Consider the following 23,663-nt stretch of genomic DNA (forward strand, 5'->3'; position numbering starts at 1 on the left):
CTCCAAATATAGTCATATTCTAAGGTATTGTAGGTTAGAAATTCAACATATGAATTTTGGGGGAACACTATTCGGTCCATAGCAAATGTCCTCTTTTAGGTTGAAGCGAAAGGAAAGTAATCATCCTCCCATTTTCTTTGAGGCATGAAACTCACATTACATGGACAGTTCTGTTCAAGGAAAATACCTCTGGAAAATCCTTATTAATCTCCACCCCTGATATGAGTGAGAGAGTCAGGTGTAGTGACCCCTGTTTGGGGAAAATGCATTTGTGTTTGCAGCTTAGACCAGCACCCCAAACACTAATTTTTATCTTGGTGCTGTAGTTGACATTCTATTTTGTCATCAGTTACATGTATGTTGTACTAGTTATATCTATGCCTCTAGTTTATGTATTTAGTATTCCTTAGTATTATTCATCTTAGAGTTGTTTTGATTTATCTCAACTCAGGTTTCAAAATCTCATTTCAGAGTCTCGCTTAAATGCTGTTAAGTATTTAAGTGAATAAAATGGAGGAAAGAAAGAGAGAGGAAGAGAGAGAGAGGAAAAGAGAGAGAAAGAGAGTAAAGTCATTCAATCATCTAGTCTATACTTCTTTTAATGTCAGGAAACCAGTTATTTAGATAATGCTTTAAATTAATAAATATTTATTTCAGTTTGGTCAGTTTTGGTGATCCTTTTTAAAAACAAACAGGTTGTAGCTATGTCTACAGAGGGAATATGATGTGTGTGTGTGTGTGTGTGTGTGTGTGTGTGTTAGTGAGGGTGGTGCGAGGGAATGTCCTGGTAGGCAGGACAGGCAAAGGCCAATCTTAAACGAATAGTTAGTCCATCAAGTCAATACTCAAAATATTTAAGATGAGTTTGGACACTTATATCTCATGAAGTAACTATGTAAGTTGTCTAATTTCACAGACAGTCACCCAGTCACCCATACTTTGAAGAAATAATTAAACTTAGTGACAAAACTGAATTCCAGCTCCTTCCATATGTTAAGTTCCACAGTGAGGTAAAAGCAAGTATGACTAAGCTTGAGTCTTTTATCCTGGGAATGTAATTTACTTCTCAAATCCTAGAGTTACTGGTCTTAGGAGGACGGGGGAGCTTTATTTCTTAGCAGAGAAATCTTGAGTCATTTCATTTGTCTAGGACCATTCCTGGTGTAAAGATTCTTGAAATGCTGAGTTGATTTTAGGGTTCACTGTGTCTTTGTGAATGAGATGACTGCTAAGGCACAATATGCCTAATCAAACTCTTATCTGTTTTCTAAGGTAGAAATTTCTGAAAATCTGGACAGTAAACTCTCCAATTTGGGAAAGTCCATTTTAAAGCATTTGGCTGCATTAAAGATGTTTCTTTTCTTAAAGTAACGTTAGTAACACATTTTTTTTCCTTAAAATTACTCTGCTTTTATTTCCTGCTTAATCTAAGATTTAGTTAGAATTTAAAAAAATTCCAAGCACATAGATTGGAGAAGGTGGTATGTTTATTTAGTTTTTATTTTTTTATTTTTTGGGACAGAATCTCGCTCTGTCGCCCACGCTGGAGTGCAGTGGTGTGATCTCGGCTCACTGCAAGCTCCACCTCCCGGGTTCACACCATTCTCCTGCCTCAGCCTCCTGAGTGGCTGGGACTACAGGCGCCCGCCACCACGCCCGGCTAATTTTTTTGCGTGTGTTTTTAGGAGAGACGGGTTTCACCGCGTTAGCCAGAATGGTCTCCATCTCCTGACCTCGTGATCTGCCCGCCTCGGCCTCCCAAAGTGCCGGGATTACGTAGACTTATTTCTTTGTTAATCTTTCTTCCTCTTTTCTCCTTTCCTCCCTCTCTCCCTTCTCTCCTTCTTCCTACTTTTCTTTTGTTTCTCCTTCCTTCGCTTCTTTTGTTCCCTCTTTTCTGATTGGTTGTCAGACAATGTGGTCTGTATGAATTATATATGGGTGCTTGAAAGTAATTTTATTGTTATTGTTGAGTATGAATTTCTGCCTGTCTCATTCTTTCATATGTATATATCATTTGTATGTGTGTATACACATACATACACATATAAACATACATAGACATATATACACATATGTGTGTACCATACAATTTTACAATTAATTTTGTTGTTGTTGAGTATGGATTTCTGTCTCTCTCATTCTTTCATATGTGTATGTGTCATTTGTATATGTGTGTATGCATATATACACATGTAAATATACATAGACATATATACACGTGTGTGTAGCCTGTATGAATTATATATAGGTGTTTGAAAATAATTTTATTGTTGTTGAGTATGAATTCCTCTCTCATTCTTTCATATGTGTGGGTATATATCATTTGTAAGTGTAAGTATACACATACATACACATATAAATATACATAGACACATATACATGTATGTGTATACCATAGAGAATAACTTTACAAACTATTTTAATCAAATTCTCTTTCTCCTTGTCAATTTCTGAGTCTCTCATTTTGTTAGTGGAGTTTTCAACATATTCCTGCATCTAGGGAGGTTTTGACCTGTAGATTTCAAAACTCAATTGTTAGATGCATAAAAGTTATTACTATACAGTTTTAGTACATTGTAACTTTTAATATGAAAATACTACTATTCATTCAATTCAATGCTTTCTAATTGTGTTAATTTAAAATATTATCAATATTGCTAAATGTACTTTAAAAAAATTTGCATGGTAAATATTTTTTTCTCTTAACCCTTACCTATGTTCAAAAAGGAATATTTAATGAATTGGTAATTTTTGTGCTTACCAATATATTTCAACTTCTTTTGGCCATATTATTATGGTATATTTTCTAATGCTATAGTTTCCTTTTGTATTTTCTTTCTCCTCTTCTGCCTTTCCCCCCATCATTATGTTTTGCTTTACTCTTTTTCCCATCTAGTGCAGTGTTTCCTAGGAGAGGTGCTATTGACATTCAACATGGCCATTTCTTGTTTGTGTTGGCTGCTCTCCACTTTATTATTGGCTGTGCCCCTAAATAACAGTAGCATCCCAGTCACTGGGACAACCAAACAACACTTGTTCCTTTCCACATGGCTCCAAGGGATGTCATACCACTCTGATCTGCAAATAGGTGCCCACTACTTTGGGATCTAAAAGTCTATGAGTCCTCTTCTCTTGTGGTTCTCTTTATTTTTCTAACTGAATGTTTAGTTTTGTCTCTGTAATATATGTGCATGGTTTAAAAACTGGAATAGAACATTGAGAGTCATACCATCCAATAGCAAAGAATAATCTTTTTTATCACTCTACTTCTTATGCTCTTGAATGCCAACACTTTTAATTGTATTTACGTCTATGTAAATACATGCATAGTTATTTGATTTTTCTAGTTGAAAACATGACATACTGACTTCCTATTATATACGATGATTTTTTTCTTTCTCTAGTCTGAATACAACATTATACAAAGTAAACTTTCCCTTCTCCAGTTTTCTAATTTGGTTACTTAACAAATTTTGTTTAAATGGTGACTCAGTTCTTACATCATTTTTAATGTAAATATTGTGCACAACTGAGCCACTAATGTCCTAAGACTAATTTTTTTCAGTAGAGTTTTTGTTTGGTCTGAGTTAATAATTGCCTTTGATTTTGTTGTTGTTTTTCTTTTATTTGATCCTTTTCTTAATTTTTTTGCCCACTGTCTGCCAGAAATGTAAATTGTGTGTTGATTTACTCAAACACCTCAGATACTTTCTCAGTTGCTTTTTCTTTCCTTGGAGGAATCCTTCTGGAAACTTCCATCCTCCTGTGATATAACAATAATAATAATAAAATGTGTTTCCGTGTGGTGTGGTGGTTTCCCTTGTGACTTCGGGGGCTCTTGTCCTGTCAGGATTAGTTTAGGGCACAGAGTACTGCTTCTAGATAAAGGCATCTTTGCTTACCACAGCCTCAAAGCTTTCCATACCGTACTTACGCATAATACACTTAATGAATGTTAATTGTAAAAATAAACAAAGGTTTCTTCTGAAAGAACACCAGCTCACAACTATACGCGCATTTACTTGAAATTGTAGTCACATTTTACCTTTCAAATAAAGAATTTTCAATTACTTACAAGCACGGTGAAGTTAACTTCTGCACATGTCTGTGAAGCAATGAGACAGTAAACACCAATATTCCTATTTTATGTGAAGCACACCATACAAAAAACATTTTACTGAGCATATTTTAATACATGATTCTTACTATTGGAGGGACACAGACAGGTCAGTAAAACTTGGACCCTACCTTGACAGAGCTCAAAGTAATGGAGGCCAAAGAAAAATGCTTTTAAAATGACTCGGCCAGGCGTGTTGGCTCACGCCTGTAATCCCAGAACTTTGGGAGGCCAAGGCAGGTGGATCACGAGGTCAGGAATTTGAGACCAGCCTGACCAACATGGTGAAACCCCATCTCTACCAAAAATACAAAAATTACCCGAGTGTGGTGGCGTGTGCCTGTAATCCCAGCTACTCAGGAGACTGAGGCAGGAGAATCGCTTGAACCTGGGAGGCAGAGGTTGCAGTGAACCGAGATCGTGCCACTGCGTTCCAGCCTGGGTGAAAGAGTGAGATTCCATCTTAAAAAAAAAAAAAAAAGACTCTAGCACTATGTGCTATTTGCAGAGTGGGTGTTCAGAGGAGGATGTGATGATGGTGGGGAGTCAGAAATGCTGCCAAAAGGAGGCCATGTGGTGATGATGTCATTTTGGGGTTTGGAAGGAAGAATAAACAGACAGATACACATACACATGTACCCCGTTCCCCTTAGTTATTTATTTCTTACTTGACATGATTTCCTTTGTGCAGGGGTCTGTTAGGTCTGTGACCTCCCAAAGGCATTGTCATGGCAATTGTTAAAGTGATACGATACCATTTGTAATGATGTTTTCTAAATCAGGAAGCTGAGGGCCCTACAAGTCAAGTTATGCAAGCTAAGACATTGACTCTTAACCACAGGCAAGTATGCAAATATTAACAGAGTGGTTTCTACGTGTGCATTCTGGCATCAGTAGGGATACCACAAAGAGAAGAAAAAAGCAAACAACAACTGGTCATTTGCATTGAGCCTAAGGGAGGAGAAAAGAACTAATACTTGTTGAGCACACATATTAAATATCAGTCATGTACACTACTAAGCATTTTTGCTTTGGCTACTAGAACTCTATGAAGTAGATTGTATCTTCCTATTTTACACACATAGAAGTCATGTAAATAGTAAGGGGTAGAGACAAGACATAAACTTACTTACACCTGCCTCCAGAGCCTATGCTCCTTTCATAATCCTTTGCAGCCTGGGAACTCTTTGATATTTGATAAAATATCAGTATTTTACATTTTTGTGGAAATCCCTTCTATGTTCTAATAGGATGAGAATTTCAAACACAATTTTATTTTCTTCCAAATTACTAAAAATAAAACACAGGATCTTATCATTTCTTGCCGAACATTTTGCAATATAGCTAACTGGTCTGGTTTGGGTCTCTGTGACTTCTTTCTCCAATCTCCCCAGCACAGCCACTGAATTATGCACTTGCTTTCCCCCTGATGAGAACTCTTACTCATCTTTGAACACCCTGGCTTAAAATGTTTTCTCTTTGGAAGGATACCCGACTCCCAACAACAGAATTAATTATTGAGTGCCTGTTCATTAATTTTCCCACGGTGTTTTTTTAAAACAGGTTTTAATACAACTCTCAATATAGTGTAAGAATGTCTTTGTAGAATATCAACTAGATTGTGAAACCCTTAATGAGACCTCACCTAAGTTGTAAGTATTAGTAATAGTCTTCAAGGAGGTTAAGCTGTTGGTGTTGATAAGGGGAAGACTCTAAGGGTATCACGTTTTGCTGTTCGGTTATCAGCTATGTGATCATGGGAAATCAAGTCAATATTTACATGCCTTGCTTTCCCTTTATACTTATTTGGAACAACCATAGTGCATTTTTGAAGGGTTAGAGTGAGGGAAACAATGGGATGGTTGAAGTAAGCTGTTGGTGTAGTGTTGACAGAAAACTAGTGCTCAATAAGTGGCCTTTACTTGAACAATGAAATTATAAAATTGATTTTGTTAGATACGCAATAGATAATATTTATGTCTGTATATAGTATTAAAAATGATATTCACATGCTCACCACATTTCCAGTACCTCCTCCAATATTGTCTCTCTAGCCCTCTGCCCAGTGGTATTCATGAAAGTGAATTTTGCATTTATCAATTTTTTGCTTATATGGTCTTGCTACATGAGAATGTATAGCTTGAGAATTTATTATTTAATTTTACATGCTTTGGGAGACTATGTAAATGGCAATGCATTATGTGTATTTTTTGCAACTCACTTTTTCCTTCTCAATATCATATTTGGGAGATGTATGCACATTGATCTGTATGAGAAGTAGTTCAGTCTTACTCCTGTACAGTATTTCGTTATAGAAATATGCTATAGTTTATTGATTTATCATCCCAACAAAGGAAATTTGGGTTGTTTTTGATGATTTTCTTTTTTTCTTCTTCTTCTTTTTTTCCCCTGACTGTTGCATTCATGGATATACATGTCTCCTGGTCCATTGTAGAAACAGGGTATACAATGGTATGTGAATTACTGGTTTTGGTATACGTGCTTCTTCAATTTTAGTAGATGTTTCCATACTGGTCTCCCACCAGCACCGTATACACATTCCTGCTGAGCAACAACCTCTCCTACGCTGAATACTGCCCAACTTTTAAATGTGTGCCAACTGTGTGGGTGTAGAATGGTATCTCATTGTGGCTTTCATTTGCATTTTCCAAATTTTTAACACTCTCTTACCTTTTTAAAGAAATGTTTACTAGCCATGTGTTTTCCCTTCTGTGAAGAAACTCTTCACGCCTTTTATCCATTTTTCTGTAGTCTCGTTGGCCTTTTTAACGGAAATGTTCAAATATAATTGCGGATTTCTTGCAGTTCTGTAAGTTTTTGATGCGTGTATGTTGAAACTCTGTTTTTTTGTGGATAAACATTTAGGATTGTTAGGGCACTACTCTTATGTGAGTTCTGAGTACTGCCACCTCTAATCCTTTTGGTGATTTTTCCATCAAACCCAGATGGTTTCTTCACACATGTGCCTGGATCAGTATTCTGCATGCTCAGGTGTGATCTTCTACGGTTTTTGTTCTCTCTCTTTGGAACTCTTTCCTCTTTGGTGCTCTGCCCTGAGAATTCTAGACATCTAGGTCTGCCTGGGTCCTCAGCTCTGCCTCCTCAGCTTAAGAAGTCTGTCAGACTCTGAGTTTCTCCTCTCTGCGCTGTGTCCTGGAAACTTCACAAGGTAACACGATGGAACCGTTGTAGGGCTCAATTGTTCCCTGGCTGTGGATAATCACCGTTCTTTGTTGTCTGAGGCCAAATGTCTTAAATTTCACTGTGTCCTATATTTTGTTTGGTTTTCAGTTGTTTTAGGTGAGAGAGTAAATCTAGACCCTGTTACTACATCTCGGCAGGGAGAAGACATTCACGTCTTTTATATTGATTTTTAGGAGTTCTTTATGTGTTCTAGATAAAAATTTATTATTAGTCATAAATGTAGCAAATATATCCTCTTACTTTGTGCCTTGCATTTTAATTTCCTTAATGATTTCTTTTTGTAAATACTATTTCTTAATGTAGTTGAATTTCTGAGTTCTCCCCCTTTAGGTCTAAGCTCTTTGAGTCTTTTAAAGATCTTATTCTCTAACCTGAGGTTACAAAAACATTCTATGTTGTCTTCTAAACATTTCAGAGTTTTCCTATTTAATCCACCGGTTTATTGTGCATACGTGTAGTGAGGTGGGCATCCATTTTCACTAAAAAATATATAAATCAATTTTCCCAGCACTATTTACTGAAAAGTGCCTCTTTACTGACTATGATGCCACCTCTTTTGTATATTGAGTTTGCATATATGCATGGTATTATTCTGGGGTCTCTATTAAGTCCATTGATCTATTTATGTAGGCCTATGCCAGTGCCACACTAAGCTACTTATTATACATTTTTGCTAAATCTTAGTATATTTTAAGATAAGTTTCATACAATAGTTTTTTCAGATATTTTAAATACTCTTGGCCCATTTATATTTCATACAAATTTTAAAATCAACTTACTAAGTTCCTTAGGAAAACTGTTAGGATGGGTTGGAATTGCATAGAATTTATAGATCACTCTTAGGAGATTCAGGATCTGGATGACATTGAATCTTTGTATTCATAAACATGGTATTCCTTCATGTATTTAGATATTCTTGAAAGAAAATTTTACTTCATTTCTTATCTTTCAATAAAATTTTATAATTTTCTAGACAACATGCTTATACTTTATTTATTATATATACATTTAGATATTTTTGCTGCTATTTATATAAATGTTGTATTTTAGAACTGTTACTGTGTATAGAGTGCATTGTCCTTTATTAATTTTTTATCAGGCAAGTTTACTGAGCTAAACTTTATAAATTTTATTCTATTTTAATTTATTTTATTTTAAGTTATGGGGTACATGGGCAGGATGTGCAGGTTTGCTACCTAGGTAAACATGTGCCATGGTGGTTTGCTGCACCTATCAATCCGTCATCTAGGTATTAAGCCCCACATGCATTAGCTACTTTTCCTGATGACTCTTCCTCCCCTGCCCCAGACAGGTCCCTGTGTGTGTTGCTTCCCTCCCTGTGTCTATATGTTCACATTGTTCTGCTCCCACTTATAAGTAAGAACATGTGGCATTGGTTTTCTGTTCCTGTGTTAGTTTGCTGAGGATAATGGCTTCCAGTTCCATCCATGTTTCTGTAAAGGAAAAAATCTCTTTTCTTTTTATGGCTGCATAGTATTCCATGGTGTGCATGTACCATATTTTCTTCATCCAGTCGGTCATTGATGTAAACCCTTATTCTTATAATTCATCCTTACATTTTTTTGGAGATTTTACATAGGTAATCTTTCAGTTAACAAGTGATTGTTTGTCTGTTTGTTTGTTTTTTCCCTCTCTAGGGCTTATATTATTTAGTTAGTTTTATTTCAGTGTACCTCTAATTAACAAACCTTATGCAATGTTGAAGAGAATTAATTAGAGCAGACATCTTTGACTTTTTCTTGATCTTAAAAAGAATTTTTTTAGCATGTAGGTTTTTTTTGGTAACTATTAGTTCCTACAATAGGGAGTTTGCTTTTTATTTCCAATTTACTAACACTTTGATTCATGTATACATGTATGATTTTAACATTTGTATGTCTTGAGATGACCACATGGGTTTCTATCCATTTATCAGTGTTTAATTACATTAATGAATTTTCTAATGATAAACTAGTCTTGCATACCTGGGCTATAACTCAGATTTGTAAAACATTCTTTTTTATACCTGCTCAATTTGGCAACCCATTATTTTGTTTAGCACGTTTGCAACTGTGTTCATGAGATTGGCTTATAACTTTTCCGTTATTGTAGTACCATTTTCTGGTTTGGTATCAAGATTATACTAGTCACATAAAATGAAGAAAATAATTTTTTCTTTTTCATTTTCTGTGAGAATTTGCACAAGAGTAGAATTGTTTGGTTACTTCATTTTTTAAATGATTGTTGGAACTCAGTTGTAAAACCAACTGGTTTTACAGTTAAAACCAACATTTTCTTTGTGGAAGATTTTACTACCAATAATTAGTAACTACTGATTTAATTTCTTAAATTGTCCAAAATTTCAAGTTTTTCATTTCTATTTGAGCCAATTTTGATGTTATAATTTTCTAGAATTTGTCATTTCTGTCTAAGTTTTCAAATGTATTTTATAAAGTTTTTTTTTTTTTTTCTTTTTTTGAGATGGAGTCTTGCTCAGTCACCCACGCTGGAGTGCAGTGGGGCAATCCTGGCTCACTGCAAGCTCCGCCTCCCAGGTTCACGCCATTCTCCTGCCTCAGCCTCCCGAGTTGCTGGGACTACAGGCACCCACCACCATGCCCAGCCAATTTTTTTTTTTTGTATTTTTAGTAGAGACGGGGTTTCACCATGTTAGCCAGGATGGTCTTGATCTCCTGACCTCGTGATCCACCTGCCTCCATCTCCCAAAGTGCTGGGATTACAGGTGTGAGCCACACGTGCCTGGCCTGAAGTTTTTAAAATAACATATAGATGCTGTAAGATTAATCTCTGCAGCTTTAGCTACGTTCCCCTTTGCATTTCTAACATTTATTTTTACTTCCTCATTTAAAAAAATATACACCTCAGAGGACTTTCTATTTTCTTAGACTTTTTAAAAAAATCGTCTTTTGCTTCTGTTAATCTCTATCCTGGGTTTTTTTTTTTTTCTATCTTATTATTTCTAATCTTACCTTAGTTTTTTTCTTTCTGTTTCTTAGTTTCTCCTTCTGTTTTCTGTACCATCTTTCTCTTCCTTCTTTTATTTTTCCTCTTCTTCCTCCTCTTTTATGTGATCAGCTCAATAACTTTGAGGTTTGCTTCTTTTCTAATACATACATTAATGCTTTCTGGTTTTTAAGGGTTTCTATTTAAGTACCACTTAAACCAGATGACACAATGTTTTAATATTTTGTGTTATTTAGTTTTTATTTTTATTCTTTGGTAACTACTATTATTTACTCCTTTTTTCCTTAAGTTCTTCATAAGTGCATTTTCATATTTCTGAACTTTTGGGGTTTCCTCATTATCTTTATTTATTGAATTCTAACTTAATTGGTCAGAAATCATTATCTGTATTTCCCCAAACTTGAAATTTACAAAGAGTTTATTTATGAAACAACTTGTGCAAAACTTTTATACTGTTTTTTGTCTGCTTGAAGAGTATGTATTCTTCATAATTATAGCATTTGTTATTTTGCAATGTTATGTATATCAATTAGATCAAATCTGTTAATGTCTGACTCTCGCTTTTCGGTGGCTGAGAAAGGGGTTAGTTAAATCCTCCCATTTTGGAGGTGGCTTTGACAACATTTTTTAGTTGTGTCAATTTTTGCTTCACATATTTTGAAGCCATATTCTTAGGTGCATGTACATTTAAAATAGTTTTATAATTATGTAGTGACCTGTGTTCTCTCTAGTAATGCTTTTTAAGTCTTTTTTTAATGCTGTTTTATTTGGGGGAGGGGCAGAGTATCATATTTTGACTTTCAATTTTCCTATATCTCCATGTTTTAAAAGTGTGAGTATAGTAAATAGCATATCACTGGATTTTAAAAATTTAGCTAACACCCCATGTTCTCACTCATAAGTGGGAGCTGAACAATGAGAACACATGGACACAGAGAGGGGAACAGCACACACCAGGGCCTGTTGGGGGTTGGGGGATGAGGGGAGGGAACTTAGAGGACAGGTCAGTAGGTGTAGCAAACCACCACGGCACACGTATACCCATTTAACAAACCTGCATGTTCTGCACATGTATCACATTTTTTCTTTTTTTTAGAAGAAATAAAGAAAAACAAAAATTAAAAAATTATATATGGTACTAAAGCAAATAAAGCACTAATAGCTGAAAAAATAATTTAGTCTGACAATGTTTGTTTTTTCACCGAGTTTACTTCATTGACTTATATTGTTAGAATGGATCATTTTTATTGTGTCCTGCCATCTGACTTTATGCTTTTTCTTTTGCTAACTATGTATTTTTTTATTTTTTCATTTTCTTGCTCTTTTTTGATTTATTTGGTTTTCCCCAACTATCATGATGGTTAGGAGTATGAGCTCTGAGATCCAGCTGTCTCAGTTAGAGTCTCAGCTTTAGCATTTACTAATCTGGGCAAGTTACTTAACCTATTTCTGTTTCTTTTTCTAAAAGTGGAGATAAGGATGACAGTTACTTTATAATGTTGTTGTGAGGAGTTAATATATATAACATGCTAGGATGGGGCCTGGCACAGAACTTGCTATAGATGTGTTTGACTCTTCTTTAAAAACCACAAGTTTCATTTCTAAGAGTGCTTTATTATAAATTTTGACCTAAATACAAAATGTAACAAAGTAAAATGTTAATCAATATCTTTTTTCCTCTTCTTAACAATATAAATGCCTGAGAACACTTTAACTCTGATATTTTACCATTTGATTTCTAGGGTTTTTCTTTTTTGCTATAGCATTTTAGTTTTATCTACTTGTTACTCTTTTTAATTCTCACAAAATAGAAATTTTATTATTGCTTTATATATTAATAGTTTGTTTAGATTATCTACAAATTTACTATGTTTTTACTATTCTGTCTTTTCTAATGTTTAAATAATACATTTTCTTAATTTATTTTCGTGCTAAATTTAATATAATAAAATGACTTAAAGAATCAAAACAAGATTGTTTCTGAAACCATCAATGTCTTGCCACTTTCATGTCCCCTTCTCTAGAGGGAAATTCTTTTAACTCTTCCAATCATCTTTTTACCATTGACTTCTGTATTTTAAATTAACATGCTTGTATTACTAGTTCTTGATGTTTTCTACTGTAGACATAATCAGGTAACTTCTCATTGTGAAAGACGAGCATTATCTCTTTGTTAGTCTTCTTTCCTTCTATCTTCCTACCTTCACTACTCTGTGAAAGATTCCAACACCATAATCCTCCCCCAAATAATCAGATTTTAATTGTATTTAGATCAGTGGTCAGGGTTTACCTCATTGTAACCACTGAAACTTATTTACACCTGAACCACATAGTATACTGTTATTATTTTGATTTTCCAGAACAACATTTTCGCACAAAGTTAATACTTGTCTTCTATTTGTTCATTTTGTTTTCTGTGTGTTTACTGCTAATTAAATCTAATATTTTTTATTTCTGTACATTTTCTCTCATTCTAGCATACTAGATAGCCCTAGTGATTAGTGATGTAAGGAATCTTTCATGTACTTATCACTACTAATCATTAGGGAAATGCAAATCAAAACCACAATGAGACATTGCTTCATACATAATATGATGACCACTATTAAGAAAAAAACAGAAAATTTCAAGTGTCAGCTAGAGTGTGGAAAAATAGGACACCTTGTGCCCTGTTGGTCGGAATGTAAAATGGTAGAGGTGCTATGGAAAACAGTATGGTGGGTCTTCAAAAAATTAAAAAGAGAATTACCAAATGATTTAGCCATTCCACTTCTGGGTATATACCTAATAGGTCTGAAAGCAGAGTCTTGAAGAGATATTTGCATGTTATGTACATAGTAGCATTATTCAGAATAAACTGGAAATAACCCAGTGTCTATTGACAAATGGTGGATCAATGAAATGTGGTATACACGTATGATGAAGTTTCACTAAGCCTTAAAAAGGAAGAAAATTCTGACTCATGCTACAGCATGAATGAAACTTGAGGACATTATGCTGTGCAAAATAAATCAGTTACAAAAAGACAAATACTGCATAATTTCACTTATTTGAGGTAGCTAGAGTAGTCAAAACCAGAAAGTAGAATGGTGGTTACTAGGGGCTTGGAGGAGGAAGGAATGTTTAGTAATTGTTTAATTTTTGCAGTGTTTTAGTTTTGAATATTTAAAAAACTCTGGAGAAACGATAGTGTTGATGGTTGCTAAAAAATACGAATATATTTCATGTCACAGAACTATATGGCTCAAGCCTGTAATCCCAGCACTTTGGGAGGCCAAGACGGGCGGATCACGAGGTCAGGAGATCGAGACCATCCTGGCTAACATGGTGAAACCCCGTCTCCACTAAAAAATACAAAAAACTAGCCGAGCGAGGTGGCGGGCGCCTGTAGTCCCAGCTACTCGGGAGGCTGAGGCAGGAGAATGGCATAAACCCGGGAGGTGGAGCTTGCAGTGAGCTGTGATCCGGCCACTGCACTCCAGCCTGGGCAACAGAGCGAGACTCCGTCTCAAAAAAAAAAAAAAATGGTTAAGACGGTAAATTTGATGTTGTGTATTTTACCACAATTAGAACAATATTTTTGTTAGTTCAAGATGCACATTAAAATGATTACAGATTGAATGAGGAAGCTTGGGTGGATTCAGACAAAAAAGATTGGCAAAGTGTTGAAAACTGCTGCAGATGAGTGACAAGTACATGGGTTTCATGTTATTCTACTTTTATGACTGTTGAAAGTCCCAAGATAATTCATTTTTTAAAATAAAACTTACATAATGGTTAATTTTATGTGTCAACTTTACTGAGCTATGAGATACCCACATATCAGGTAAAATACTATTTCTAAGTGTGTCTGTGAGGGTGTTTCTGAAATAGATTAGCACTGGAATTTGTAGACTGAGTAGAGAAGATCACTCTCATCAATGTGGGTGGGCATCACCTAATCAGTTGGTTTGAATAGAACAAAAGGCAAGGAAGGGAAAAGTTGCTCTGAGTTGGACACTTATTTCTTGCCCTTATACATTGGCACTCCTGATTCTTGGACTTTCAGACTTAGATTCAGTTATACCACCAGCTTAACAGCTTTTCTGGTTCTCCAGAATGCAGATAGAAGACTGTGGCACTTCTTGGTTTCCAAAATTGAGTGAGCCAATTACTATAATAAAAATATATCTATACCTTATTGGTTTTGCTTTTCTGGAGAACCCAGACTAATACAACATACTAGATACTCTATTTGTATCATCTTCTTGAGGAAGTAGCTCTCACAGCCTGTCACCTGCTCAAACAGACTGGGTAGTCCCTGTGTCTGTTGCATAGCTATCATCCTGGAAGTTTCCCTTTGCCTTTATACTCCTGCATGAGTTTGCAAAACAAAATACCTTTTGTCTGTGTTCACACATTCCTGATCTCTCTCTCTCTTTTTATAAGGACACTAGACATTTGGATTAGACCCTCACCCTTATAACCTCATTTAACCATCATTACCTCCTTCAAGACCCTATCTCCAAATCCAGTCACACTGGGGGTTAAAGCTTTAATACATAAATTTTGAGGTGCCACAATTTAGTCCATATCGAATATGGTTTCACTGTGTCCCCACCCAAATCTCATCTTGAACTCTAGTTCCCATAATCCCTACGTGTCATGGGAGGGACCTGGTGGGAGGTAATTGAAACACAGGGGCAGTTACCTCCATGCTGTTCTCATGATAATGAGTGAACTCATCTGCCTGAATTCACTCTGCACTTCTCCTTGATGCTGTCATGTGAAGAAGGGCATGTTTGCTTCCCCTTCTGCCATGATTGTGAATTTACTGAAGCCTCCCCAGCCTTGAGGCATTGTGAGTCAATTTGACCTCTTTCCTTTGTACATCACCCAGTCTCAGGTTATACCTTTATTAGCAGCATGAGAACAGAGTAATAAAATATCACTCAGTGATTTTCTTTGTCAATTTCTTCTCCTAAATTTCTTTTTTTCCTGGACCCTAGATCTTTATTTTCCTTGATTATATCATTGTTTTAGTAATATTTATCCTCCAGTACTATCCAAAGAGAGGAAAATTTTTGAGACCTCATATATCCGAAAAACATCTTTTTCCCATTCTCACACTTAATGGTTTGATGGCTGAATTGTGCTTACAAATATTGAGGAGTAATTTCCCCTCTCCACCCAAGTTTGAATTAAGCTAATTTTTTTGTTCTCTCTTTCTGCAGGTCGAGTTTGTCTCTAGTTCTTGCGCAGGGTATGAAGTCCTTGCATACTAGCTTTTTGTGACCATCCCTATTTATACTTTTCATCTTTGGTGCATCTTAGACTTTGTCTCCTTTCTCCCTTGTTCCACAAGCCATTAAAATAAAAGCTAAGAAGGTCTGAACTTGGCAGACACTCCCAGTACAAAAGCCTGCATCACTACTCACTTATGCCTCTGAATTACCCCTCCCTCTTTGTTTTTGGAACACCTAACCTCTGCTAGATTAACAATGCATTTAAAAATGTATTTCCCACATGTAATCCAACAATCATAATTGCTTGGAGGATGACTGAGTATGTAGTCCACCTGGAAACAGTAGTCATCATAAAGGACACCATGCTTTTAGAATGTGGGCATAATTGCAATGGGAGATAATTTCTAATGGACAAATGAGTTATTAATATCATTCATATAGTAATATTTACGTTAAAAGTAATAACAAATACTGGTCTTTATATGATTTTTATCCAATTTCGGTTATAATTGTTAGTTATCAATTTGAAGTTTAGTTTTTTGTAGAAACAATGTTGTTTAGTTCTGCTTTGTCTAGCTAGTACATGTGGAGAATGAGTGACTCCACCTCAGTACATGTTCCTGCTAAGTGACATTGACCTGTTAAAATTGTCAAACCTTGTTTCAGTTATGTTAGTTGTACTACTTTCCAAAGTGTATAAATTATGTTTTGCACTTCTTAGTCTTGACAAATGAAGTAGTTTGGTCATCAGTTGACTTTTTCTTCATCACTCTGTGTAATTATTACTAAGAGCAGCATGGGCCAATGGCAGAATCTTAGACTTCTAAGATCTGAATACAAATTTTAGCACTGTTACTTACTAACGGTGTGATCTTATTCAAGTTACTTGTAAGTGATGTGGTGAAGCCGGCTTGTGCTGGCTCACGAGAGCCTATTGAGTTTGTGTGAGCTGATTCTTTAACACGGACTTTATTAAAAATTATTCATATAAGCTTATAGGTAAATAATGTATATCAAAAACAAAGTTAGTAAATACTTAAAATCATTAGTTAACTAATTACCAAATTTCACTGTTTCTATGGTCTTGAGGTAATTTAGATCTCTTGTATCTGAACAGGAGAAACACTGTAATATGGCATGCTGCTACTGCTCATCTTTTCCCAGCTCTGCCTTTAGTGATATCATGGTTGCAGAAATTGGCTGGTACTAGAAGTCATTATTTGATTTATTGTTTTGTTAGTTGTCTAGACCTTAAAAAGTGATAGGAAACATGTTAATTAGTGATAGGAAACATGTTAATAATACAGATTCAACTTAAAAGTAAGTTATGTTTCTGGCTGTGGCGTTGTGAGTAGCACCAAAAATTGAGGAGAGCTTCCAGTGTTTGAAAACTATTACCTGATTCGGCAGAGAAGTAGCTCATGTCACTGGTTAAAAGTGAAGTTTTGGTACATCTTTTGTGTTCTTTTCCTTCTGCCTGTGAATATAAGAAAAAATATTAACCAAAAGTCATGTGATAACTACACACATTTGTCAAATTACAACTGTAGGTTGGCTACTGATATGGTTTGGCTCTGTGTGCCCCCAAATCTCATCTTGAATTGTAATCCCCATTTGTTGAGGGAGGGACCTGTAATCCCCACACATCAAGGAAGGGAGGTGATTGGATCATGGGAGTGGTTTCCCCCATTGTTCTCATGATAGTGAATGAGTTCTCACGAAATCTGATTGATTTATAAGTGTTTGAAAGGAAGCACTCCTCCTTCACTATTTCTCTTTATTTTGCCACCTTGTGAAGAAAGTACCTGCTTCTTCTTCCCCCATGATTGCAAATTTCCTGAGGCCTCCCCTGCCATGCAGAACTGTGAGTGAATTAAACCTCCTTTGTTTATAAATTACCCAGTCTCGGGTAGTATCTTTATAGCAGTGTGAGAACGGGCTAACACAACTACCAATATGACTTTGCCAAAAACCTAAAAGGGCATTCTATGAGAATCAGTTGGTTATATGGAGCTCATAGAAAAGAGAATTGCATAGTTTATTATCTGTAAATTGTGTATTATGCATGCTTTATATCAGCAAAATTGATAATAAACATATATACATTTAGGTCTATGCTTATTTTTTAACAGATAGTGAGTTAAATATATACCAATACACCACTGCTTAAGCTGACATTAAGCTTTTTCATTTGTTAAATGAATCATCCAAAACTATGAGCCTCATACTTCAAAAATTTTAGTTTTGCGTTTGTTCCTATTTCATTCTATGAATACCACTCTTCTTTTATCTCCATTCCTTCTAAACCCCCTGTGTAGACATAACTTGAGAGTCACTGGAATGTGTAAAACTATTTGCTTCTATAATTACATGGCTCCAAAGTAAAATACTTTCGAATATTCGTAGCTTTTTTTTGTATAGGTATTTAGTATTCAACTTTGATATCAATGATCACTTTTGCTTTTGTCAGAGCTCCTTCTTTTAGCAGCCTCTTCTGTATCCTCATGGGGCCGTCCATGATTTCTTATCACTCCTGCTGTCCTGAGGTTGGAACTGGAGACTATACCGTATCCTTTTAGATCTGTGCACAAAATATGAGTATGTAGATGCTCAGTGAGGACCTGGAGGACCTTCCTGTAATTGTTTTCATCTACTTTACTCTAGCTGTGACCTCTTTTCTTACATAATAATTATAAGATATTATACATTAGGCTTATAAAAAGGGATTGCGATATTATACATTAGGCTTATAAAAAGGGATTGAGAAAAATGTAGTAAACAGCCCAGCATATACCTTCTACCTTTTTTAATGAATGAAACATAAGAGATACATTTGGGGGCCCTGTAGACCCCTCTCTGGTTCCACTTCCTTCTCTTTTCCTCAAAGGTGATCACTCACCTGAATGGATCATTCCCAGGCATGTGATACTTCTACCTCACGTGTATATGCTCAGAACATACACGGATTGTTATACATAGTTTTAAATACATAAAACATGATAAACACACTGGATATGTTCTTTTTATTAAATTAATGGACTTTATATTTTAGATCAGTTTTGGTTACAGGAAAGTTGAGCAGAAAGAGACCTCCTCTGACTCCAGCCCACACTTGGATCCATGCCCTTCCCTGGTTTCTGAAAAAGAAAGGGCCTTTACATTGGCTGTTATGTAAGTTCCCCAAACAGGAGACACGACATAGTTCACTCTGGTATTCCCTGGACTTGGTGTCCTGCCTGACACATAGCATTTGCTGAATCAAGGGCGGTATGAATGAATGAATTTCAGATAGCAATATCATATCAACAATGGTGGAAACCAGGGCTCCCTCCCCTCCAGAGATGGACTGGACCATCACAGCCTCCATTGTCAGAGAATAGGAGAATAGGGTTTAAATATCAAGGGCCATACATATAGTCTCGAGATCCTGTCATGTATAAGGACAAGGCGTGTCAGTCATGGCCGGGGGGAATGTTTGCAAGGAGGAGATGTTTCAACTCAGATATTTATAAGCCGGGGCCTGCCTCTGTTTACCAGCTGGGAGATCTTCAGATAATGAACCATGAAAGCCTGCTATGCAGCGGTGCTATGCAATAATTTTTCATTTGCCACCAGTCAGCTTCAGGGATCAAGGACAGCTAAACACATAACCCGCTCATGCATGTTATTTTAAAGGCGTATTTTAAAGTTGTAAATATGGTACATTGAGTTAATGAGGTATGTTCTTTTGGTGACAAATATTTACATTCCACATATGCCTCTTGATGTCAAGAGTGTAACTGTTTCATTTTCTTCTTTTTCTCAGGAGGCTGGGATGCAGATGGAAAAGGCCCTTGTGTCTGGGACACATTTACTCATCAGGGAGGAGAGAGAGTTTTCAAGAACCAGACTGGCGATGTAGCTTGTGGCAGCTACACTCTGTGGGAGGAAGATTTGAAATGTATCAAACAGCTTGGATTGACTCATTACCGCTTCTCTCTTTCCTGGTCACGTCTGTTACCTGATGGGACGACAGGTTTCATCAACCAGAAAGGCAAGTGTTTCTTAAAAATAGAAGGTTGCAGCTTTAATTCAAGGTTATTGCTGCAGTCTGGCATAATTAATCCAGTATGCTATTCTGCAATGTAGCTTTGAAATTGCAAGTTTTTAGAGTGATTATGGGATGAATTTTTTGAAATGGGTTTGCATTAGTTTTCACAGTAATATTTTGGTTTCCTTTGACTGTTGAGATCTTTTCTGGGGGTGGTGAGTGGGAGGGAGGTTAGACTAAGTGTTTTATTATATAACATGAGTGTTAATCTGAAGATAAATTTAAAAAATTTGTATTAAACTATTTTCAGTTGTGTAACCCTGTGATGAGTTATGAAAAGTCCTTAAGAACTTGAGATGATTCTAAGCACCTCAATTAGGGCTGAATTAGTGGAGCTAATTAACTAGCATAGGGATTAGCATCAAGGCCCCTGCAGTTCACTTACTTAAGGTTAAGTCCAGCTACATCACTTGCTATCTGGGCAAACATCTCTTGGGTTCCGTTCAGTGCCTCAGTTTCTCCATGAATAGAAAAGAATGCTGTAATAGTGACTAATTCAGAGAGTTATTGGAAGGTTAAATGAAATAATCTTAGTAAAGTGCTTAACGCAGTTGCTAACATTTAGTAAGTGTTAGCTATTCTTCTTCTTATGGCTTGTGAATAAAAGTACCACTCATTGCTCTATTGAATGCCTGTTATTTAGGAGGCATTTTTCAACCATTTTCTTTAATTCTCACCACCAGTAGGGAAGGCATAGTGATCATATTTTACAGAGGTGTATGTCCAAACCCACATATTTGGCAAATGGTAGATCTGTTATTTAAACCTAAGGTCTAGCAAGCTCTTTCTACAAAGCATGGTTGGAAAACAATGACCTGAAGGCCAAATGTGGCCTGTCACCTATTTTTGTTAATAAAATTTGATTGAAACATAGTCATGCCTGTTCATTATGCATCATCTATGGTTACTTTTCCACTTTAATGGCAGAACTGAGTAGTTGGGGCAGAGACCATATGGCCTGCAAAGCCTCAAATATTTGCTATCTGGTCCTTTACAGGAAAAGTTTGCCAACCCTTGCACTACAACATATGGTTTCTTAATGAAGATGCTTTATTACTACTTTGTCTTAGAAAAGATTTTACACTGTCCATAGGACTGGGACTAAGTGAAGCAATGAGGTGCCTAGGGCATAAAATTTAAGGAGAGCCTCTTAAATTTAAGGAGAGGCCTCACTTGTATGACTTAAGAGAACACCTGCCCGCCTCACCATACCTCCCACCCCAAGAACCTTCATTGATACAAAGGCATTATTCATGAGTAACTTATGTGATCCCCTATATAGAACAACCCTTGATGACAATTCCTAGATGGATTTGTGCACTTGAAAAGCTCATTTTATTTAAGGCGGGGTAATCTTTGCATCATGAAATAGAATTGCAACTCATGCACTCAGGTAGAATCAACCTCAGAGTAGCTTCCCTCATGTAGGGACAGTGCAGGATTAGCAGGTCCTTTCATTCCCTGATTCTGCAGACATTGGCCCATGACCAGTTGCTCCTGTTGAGATGTCTACTTTCTTGCCATCACTGACTAGTTTTATTTATGTTGAATGGGAGGTAATTTGTTGTTCAGTTTAAAAGTGAACTCATTATCTTCAATCTTCCTAATCCAACATCTGTATTCTCCCTTCTTTCTGGCACCACCATACTCCAAAGTCTAAAAAACAAAAGTAACCTTTGAATCCTTTCTTGTGTTTTCTTCTTCCATCTAATGGGTTGCTGAATATGGTCCATTCTAATAATGACTTTTTAACTTATCTTCTAATCCCTCTTTTTGCCCCTGCCCTAGTTTAGGTGTTTATCATTCTTACAAGGACTTTTTGATATATTCTTGATGAATCTATGTGTTTTCCCCTTCTCTCTGTCCTTTACTTTCTATAAGATGCCATCATAGCAATTTTCCTAAAGCTCGACCCAAATCACATTGTTTTGATCATCTCCTGCTAAAAGTGAAGCAAGATGCACAGTGGCTCATGCCTGTAACCCCAGCACTTTGGGAGGCTGCGGCAGGTGGATCACCTGAGGTTGGGAGTTTGAGAACAGCCTGACCAACATGGAGAAACCCCATCTCTACTAAGAATACAAAATTAGCTGGGTGTGGTGGTACGTGCCTGTAATCCCAGCTATTTGGGAGGCTGAACCCGGAAGGCGGAGGTTGCCATGAGCCAAGATCACACCATTGCACTCCAGCCTGGGTAATAAGAGTGAAACTTGGTCTCAAATAATAATAATAATTTAGTTACCTAAAGCCTCAATATGCAGTCCATACTCCTTCATATATCATTCTAGGCTCAATTTGACTTAGACTTAACACCTCCAAAACTTTGCAGGCTGAAATTATCTCATGCGTATGATCATGTAATATCCCAAACACACCTTGGTACAGGTCTATAATCTTTTATCTGTAAGTATAAGTAACCCACTACTTATTAAACATACCATGCAGTTTTCCACCTTGTAGGAAGTTGCTTAAGCTTTTTCTTCTGCCTAGAATGGGCTTTCTTTAGCCCCAAGTATACCTACTGAAGGCCTGTCCTGCTGTTCAGGTCTAGCACAATTGCCCTCTTCTTTAAAGTAGTTCTCTATTCTAAGCCAGAAAAAAAATATCTCTCTCCTCTCTCTCTTTTTTTATTCTCATAGCACTTTGCAAAGCTCTTAAGATGTTTCTCACATTCTTCATTGTTAACTGTTACTATATCCCATGTTAGACTATCGGTGCCTTAAGTTTAATTCAATTCAATGAAAGTGTGCTGAATGTCTATTGTGTCAGGGACTGTGCTAAGTACTCATGACATTCATATTAGAGAATCCCTGGAATTGTTAACAGTGTAATGGGTAGATAATTCTGCCTTGTTACCCTTGTAATCTAGTCCAGCACCATCCATGGAAGGGATTCAGTAAAAATTACTGAATTGGATTGAATTAGGTCAATAACAATCATAAAAATGACTCGAAGGGTAGTAATGCTTGCCTTTCATTGAGCATATAATATACAGAGCTCACCATGCAAACATTGCACATATTTTTGTTGATTTTAACGTTCATAACAGTCCTATGAATAAGGGGCATCTCTAAACAGAAGGAATAATGCTAACATCGGAAATAAAGTTAGGCATAAATTTGCCAAAATGACAAATTTAGTTAGGTTCAACCTAGGCTTGTCTAACATAAAAAAATCTTCTATCTAGTCTAGGGCTCAGTCAGTCTGGCCAAACCACTTGAATTCTCTGTGCTACAGTTTCTCTGTTGGTGAAATGAAGTGGAAGCCTCATGGTACTAAAACTCCTTGCACTCATTCTAGGAGTTTGGAGTTTTTACTGAGCTTCCAGTTGGATGGTAAACAACCACAACAAAAACCAAAAACCCACCAACTTGTAGTATTGGTCCACAATGCCATATCTGAAGTTCTAAAATCCAAAAGGCTCTTATTACTAATCTTTCTAAAATTAAATTGGCAGCAAAAGCTAACTTGAATTGTTGTGAATATTTATTCTGTTTTTGAGAATATTGATTTATTTGACTGCAGACATATTAAGAGACACTGACTCAGATTCACTGACAGTGTTAATATACGGTATATGCTCCTTGTTTCCTTTCTAAAACTCATTCTGTACTCATATGCCCCTAAGATTTTCAGATACCTGTCCCAATATGTCAACATATTAAGCTTTATATACCTGTCCCAATATGTCAACATATTAAGCTTTGAAAACCAACTTGAGATACTTAGAAGTTCGTAGAGGTACACTGTAGATCAGCAATCCAAGAGCAAGGAAACCGAAACCACCAGAGAGTGGAGGTGGTGCTACCGGAGCCATGGAAACCACCCGAATATTGTGGAAAAATTGCTCATGCAGATCTCATGTGGGGATCACATGCCCGTAGCACTGAGCTTTTTGTGTTTGGCCCTAGCTTTGGTAAAACCATAGCTGATTAATATTACAGGCTTTGCTTTGAACAAGAGGGCACTGGAGGTGCATCCAGGAGGTGGCATTTCAATAAGCAGTTGCTCATTCTTG

General features: G+C 36.3%; 1 protein-coding gene across 2 annotated transcripts in view; it reads left to right on the top strand.

Annotated features, from left to right (window-relative positions):
- The window catches only part of GBA3 (glucosylceramidase beta 3), a 124,674-nt gene that overhangs the window by 23,876 nt on the left and 77,135 nt on the right, over positions 1-23,663 (top strand). For both annotated transcript variants that reach the window (XM_001105060.5, XM_078002601.1), the window contains exon 2: positions 19,361-19,588. In XM_001105060.5, the coding sequence (XP_001105060.3) occupies positions 19,361-19,588 (228 nt within the window). The remainder of the gene's footprint in view (positions 1-19,360; positions 19,589-23,663) is intronic.

The sequence above is a fragment of the Macaca mulatta genome, chromosome 5 (assembly GCF_049350105.2).
Source record: "Macaca mulatta isolate MMU2019108-1 chromosome 5, T2T-MMU8v2.0, whole genome shotgun sequence".
Classification (NCBI taxonomy): Eukaryota; Metazoa; Chordata; class Mammalia; order Primates; family Cercopithecidae; genus Macaca; species Macaca mulatta.